Here is a 6,132-nt window from a genome sequence, read left to right as displayed (position 1 = left end):
GATTCAAACTTCTGGGATCAATTACTCTATAACAAAATTATATTAAATCAAAAATGGCGTATCTTTCCTAACGTAGTAAGGTTAACAATGGGCTATAAACAGTTTTATCAAAACAATCAGTCGTACAACCTGGAGATAAAGGACAGGTTTCTAGCAGCAGCCGGCGGTGCTTAGGGACCGTCTATAAACTACAACACCGAAACAAAAACATCTAATGATCCAATGATTAAATAAGGTAGTGCCTCCAAACTTATTTTTTAACAGTAAGTGCTGTAGTACAACTAGGAGGAGACAAGTTGTAATTAAGGTTAGTTTAGAGAAACTACCTTATTTAATCATTAGATTACTAGATATTTTTTTATCTGTGTTGTAGTGAATATTGTTCCTACTTTGCTCACGTTTATTAAACCGAGAACATGGATTATGAATCCGTGCACTCGGTTGATTTTTTTTTTTTTCTCAGCTGACTCCAGGGGGGCTCCGTGACAAATAAACAAGGCACATTGACAAATTAAATTGAAAAATAGAGTTTTTACTTTGGGACCAGCATAGAAACAACAAAACCTAGGAGCATATACATAAAAATGACAAATAAAAGAAATAAAAAGGCTCATCTCAAAATTAACGTAAGTGTCTCAAGTAAATAAATAATGTAAGGGCTTTCTTGTCAGTTTCAATGACTAAGCTCATTTTTCCCAATTTTGGTGTGGTGTCAGCACCCACCCTGGATGTGTGCATGGTGGTTCTCCACCCGCCAGATCCCACTTTAACCCCTGGTTCCACAGTGTGTCAGTGTACCTTTGTTGTACCCAATACCTTGACCGGCAGGAAGGGGGAAGTTACCACAGGGGCGTTATTAGGAATGGCACTGCACGCCAACATTGTTTCTGTAATTATTCTCACTACCAGTGGGTGGAGACAAAAATTCTGCACTCCAGCTTTAACAACTCTTTGAGATGTCAAAAATTGAAGTCTTCTTTTTTAACATTACCACATAATAAGCATAAACATTGATATGGATCCCTTAAATAGAATTGCGACCAGTATTATGTATTATCTAGGACATTTTTCATCTCTCCCTGGTAAACATATGTATGTAAATGCAACACCGTTGCAGTCAACCACTAATAAAGGCCTCACTAATTTATCAATCAAGCTCTAGTCAAAGATGAAGGTATAAATTCCCAAGTGGATAACCGTATCTAGGTATGCTTTCTAATGTGTTATTCCTATTAAGAGAGACTTAATTTAGAATGAACAATTATTTTATTACAATTCATGATTGGTTGGGGGTTCGATCCCCGGCCCTGCAGTCATTGTCGAAGTGTCCTTGGGCAAGACACTGAACCCCGAGTTGCCCCCGGTGCTGCGCATCGGAGTGTGAATGTGTGTGAGTGTTTATCTGATGAGCAGGTGGCACCTTGTACGGCAGCCTCGGCCACAGTGTATGAATGTGTGTGAATGGTGAATGTTTCCTGTAGATGTAAAAGCGCTTTGAGCAGTTGTTAAGACTGGAAAAGCGCTATATAAATACAGCACATAAAAGATTTTTTGAAAAGAATCTTTGGCGATTAGTCCCCATCAGGACGTAGTAGGCTATATTTAGAGGGTTAGTGATCCCGTGTTTAGATCAGGATGTATTTCTCCTGGGGTTTAGACACTGATGGGGGTGGTGAAGAGAGTCGGCTGAAGATCTGGGCGATGGAATGTGGAGCGGGACTGGGTGCTGATATGATGAAGACTAGAGGTGGAGCCGTGGAGGAGGGTTGCATCAGATCGTACTGAAAGGAAAACCGACAGTAGCAGAGAGGAGAAGGGATTTTAAAGTTTGATATGATTGGCTAGCAGAGAGTGGCAAAATCTGGTTGGACTACAGAATAGAAGCTGCTGAGAGAGAGAGAGACAGAGACGGGGTACAACGAATGAGTGTGTTAAGGGAGTCTTCCTGATTGAACTTTTGCTGAGCTTCATTTACCCGACATTTGCATACATGTGGTGCTGATGTAGTTTTGTTGAGCGCCCTTTTCTGATCAACGAAAATGAGATTGTAGTGCAATTTTGTCAACTTCATCAAACTAAATCCTAATCTCGCAGTAGACAAGGACAACAACTGTAGCCATGGTAACTTTACACATCAAATGGCAACAAGCCTCAGAATAAGCAGAAGACAAGTGGTACCTATAAGAAAATTAAGACTTTTACTGACAAAAACAAAAATGTCTTGAGGTTTTGTTGACTAATACCCACATGCGAAAAACTAGCAAGAAAAAATATTCAAAGGACAAAGACTCTAAATATATACTTTCCTACAAAAACAAAAGAAAGAACATTTATTCACATACATATATTGTGTTACCAAATAAATTCCAAACTTCCAAAAATAGAAAAAAAAATTAAATAAAAAATTAGCTGGAACTAGTGGAGAGCTCTCGTGGAGCTGTTCTCCTCTGCTGCACACAAGCCTTTACATCCATGCACACAGCAGTCTCTCATTGCACTGTAGCTGTGCGGCTCAGCAGCAGCAGCAGCAGACAAACAGAGGGGGGGGGGCGAAGGACAGCGCCAGTTAGCACAGAGAGAGACAGGCACTCTCATCAGTGACGGGCTCAACGGCAGCGTGGACAGAGCTGTGGTGCAGGAGGAGGAGAGGTGCAACGGGAGGACAAGCTGCCTGAAAACCAGAGTAAAGAAGAGGAGCAAACCGCGAGAGGGGGAGGAGAGATCACTTAGAGGATAGAAGTCATTCGGAGCAGGGACGCGAAGCAAGCTGGATGAAGCTGACAAGGACACCGAGGGAGAAAAGTGCACAGAGAAGCCTTGGCTGACGACGGAGAGAAGTGAGGGAGTGCGTGCACAAAGTGGAAAAGAAGAAGAGGAGGAGAAGAGGGAGCCTGACAGGAGGTCGAGCATACGGGGCTGGACACGAGAGCGAGGTGGAGGAGGAGGAGGGAGCGTGAGGGCAAGTTGATGGATTTGATGTGGGGAGAGTATTTTTAGAAGGAGGAGCGGAGACATGAGAGGAATATTGAGATTCTCTGATTCTTTGAGTTGGGGAAAAAAGAACTAGAAAGGAAGAAAAAGAGAGAGTATAGGTAGACAGAGAAAAAGGGGAGAGATGTTAAGATCAGAGTGTGACAGAACATATTATCTCTGGTCTGGTTTCCCGCAGGAAACCGCTGTGAGTGTGTGTCTGTGAATGCACATGAGTGCCTCCTTCTCCATGTGAAAGCGTGTTGTAGCATGTTTCTCACTGTGGCGCTGAGAAGCAGGTTGCTTCAAGATGAGGCTACCCTGTGGTTACCCGCAGGACCTAATGACACTGGTTAGAGCCCAGTGGAGTGAGAGACAAGAAACATACCAGGAACATCACAAGGAAGTCTAGGCATCAAAAGTGAGACCGTGAAGTGGGACAGAAATGAAATGAGCATGGGAGACTTTTGTGGATTCAATTAAAGCTTGTACTAAACAGTGACAAGGAACTGATTGCTGCCTCTGGCTCCCGAAACGCCTCTGCAAGCCAGCGAAGCCAAAAAACACACACGCGTGACTCAAAAGAAGAGAAACCACAGCACTGGAACATAGCAAGCTCTCCTCTAACAGACTCCACCACACCAACCGATTTGTCTCATTATTTTAATTACCTTCTTCTCCTTCTTTCATTTGTGTTTTTGTCCTCTTTGCTTAGCCCTTGGTGTTTTGTATTCTATCCTCCTCTCTCCCTCTCTCTTCCCCTCCCTCTTCCTCTTTCCTTCACTCTCTCTGTCTCATCCTCTCTTGTTCACTGTCACACTAACTGCGGTGGGCGCTGGAGTCACTCGTGTAGAAGCCACCTTGCTTGGAGCACATTTGCCTAGCTGTTTTTGACTTGGATGATTGGAGCACTCTCAGCTCCAGAGACCAGGATAGATGACCAACAAGTAGCTGATGGTGCGTTAATTAGAGCTCCACCAGGAGAGGAACGATAACTTCAAAACACACTGAATTCCTTTTGGGTACTACATCTGCATATAGTATATTTACAATTAAAACTGAATGGACCATAAATATTCATTAAAACACTTACAGTAGTGGATTTATCCTGGAGCTACATGTGGGCCCCAGCCCCTGAGGCCTGGCTTGGATATGAAGCCTTTCCCGTGGCTGTAGGAGCGCTGTTGACAGCTATGGCCCTGGAGGGGCGCTGTCTCCGGCGGGGATCCCCGGCTATGATCAGAAAGGGTCGTCAGCGGCATCATATGAAGCCAACTCTGGCACGGATCACTTCAACTTTGCTATCAAGGACACGCCTGCACGGCCTGAGGCAAGTTTGCGTCCCTGGTGGCTCTGTGGGCCGCAGGGCCTTCTGGCTACTGGCCCTCTGCACCTCCCTGGGGCTGCTTTTATCCTGGTCCTCCAACCGCCTACTGCACTGGCTTTCCTTCCCCACACACACACGAGTCCACACGGAGTGGGCCAGAGAACTGGCCTTCCCCACAGTCACTATCTGCAACAACAACCCTATCCGCCTCTACAAGCTCACCAAGAGCGACCTGTATTTCGCCGGCCACTGGCTGGGCCTGCTGCTGGCCAACCGGACAGTGAGGCCCATGGTTCTGGACTTGCTTCAAGACGACCGTCGGGCCTGGTTCAGGAAGCTCTCAGACTTTAGGCTCTTTCTGCCACCCAGGAACTTTGAGGGAACCAACCTGGAGTTTATGGACCGACTGAGCCACCAACTGGATGACATGCTCCTCTCGTGCAAATACAGAGGACAGCCATGCGGCGCTCACAACTTCTCTTCTGTAAGTCCAATTTTTTGTTTTCTGGAAGCTTAATGCCAACTCTGTCACCATTAGAAACACCTGTCTTGTACTTTAATCTCCTCACATGTTGTCATTACTGTCAATTATCCCAGATTAAACATAAACCGCAGTGTAAAAGTTACAAATGCATTGTCAGGTTGGAATTCTCTTGTGTCGACCTGCTTTAACGACTTAAAGTTATAAGGCTGTAAAAACACTTGTAAAGAAACACAAGCTGCTGTTACTTCCTGTTATAGCTTGTTACTGCACAGGGCAATTGTTAAATCACCACCAGAGCTCCTGTTAAATAAAGGCTTGTGCAACAACTAAAACACTGAGCTTTTGCAGGGTAAAAAACAACAGAATATTGCATGAACAGTAGCTGTGGTCATGTAATACTGGGTTATGCATGACTTTGACTGTGGCTAGGCATAGCTACAAACTCTCCATATCAAAAATGTTCTTTTACAGAACTGTTCAGCCCCCCCAAAGGCCCTAGCGGCCTCATATCTATCTTCGTTTCTGTGTGGGTGCGTATGGGTTTGGGGATTTGTGTGCCCACTCTTCCTTGTACACTCCCTCAGCTCGACTGAACCATGGCAGATGTTTTCTCTGCGGTAATGCAGTAGCTCAAACTGTCTTTGAAACTTTTCTTTTTCATCATTTCATTTGTGTTCATTTTTTTGTCTTTGTACTGTGACCTCAAGTTGGTGACTAACTGAAGCAGAAATGAGACATGGCAGATAAACCTGTGTGCATGGTGGTTCTGTGTGGTGGTCAGCGTGTCGCTTGTTAAAAGTTTTGTGCTGATGTGGATTTTGTTGCCCTCTCTTTTCATACTTTAAAGGGCCCTCTCTTAATCTGATCTGAAACGCAACCATCAAACGCCAAACGCAAGTAGCTTTGTGGGCAGGTATTAGGCGCTGTTGCTATTATACCGCAACCCAGTCTCACGGCAAATTGTGAAATTGTCACGTTATTACGATTTATTGATTTGTCAACAGTAACACGATTTTCTCATTTATTTTGTGGTGGTCACCATGAAATATACAACGGCCGACAGGACACGATCTGTGGTCTCTGTGGTAGGCTGCGATACAACGGGAAAATGAAACGCCAGACGCAATGGGACAGTTGTGCTTAGAAAAAGGGGAAAGGCAGCCGCCAGGACACGATCCGCGGTCTATCTGGGACGCAACAATGGGGAAATGAAATGCCACACTCCAGCGGACAGACCGCCACATGCGGGACACGCAAAAACAACAGGACGGTTGTGGTTAGGAAAAGAAAGGAAGCGGGGAAAGGAATCGTCACACGTGTGACGTCTCCGGGGTGAAAGTCCTGTGTTGTT

The 6,132-nt window shown here is 45.0% G+C and overlaps 1 protein-coding gene and 1 long non-coding RNA gene across 4 annotated transcripts in view; one reads left to right on the top strand and one right to left on the bottom strand.

The window, feature by feature from the left end:
* Positions 1-6,132, top strand: part of asic2 (acid-sensing (proton-gated) ion channel 2) — a 402,742-nt gene that overhangs the window by 280,337 nt on the left and 116,273 nt on the right. The window contains exon 1 of one of the 3 annotated variants that reach the window (XM_032536465.1): positions 4,089-4,781. The exons of the other annotated variants lie outside the window; for them this stretch is intronic. Coding sequence (XP_032392356.1) covers positions 4,089-4,781 — 693 coding nt within the window. Of the gene's footprint in view, positions 1-4,088; positions 4,782-6,132 lie in introns of those variants that run through there. 3 annotated transcript variants of the gene reach the window in all.
* Positions 1-6,132, bottom strand: part of LOC116702306 (uncharacterized) — a 153,605-nt gene that overhangs the window by 144,760 nt on the left and 2,713 nt on the right. The gene's annotated exons all lie outside the window — the stretch shown is intronic.

The sequence above is a fragment of the Etheostoma spectabile genome, chromosome 15 (genome assembly GCF_008692095.1).
Source record: "Etheostoma spectabile isolate EspeVRDwgs_2016 chromosome 15, UIUC_Espe_1.0, whole genome shotgun sequence".
NCBI classification, from domain to species: domain Eukaryota; kingdom Metazoa; phylum Chordata; class Actinopteri; order Perciformes; family Percidae; genus Etheostoma; species Etheostoma spectabile.
Note: the sequence above shows the minus strand (reverse complement) of the source record. Positions and strands in the feature narration are given on the sequence as shown.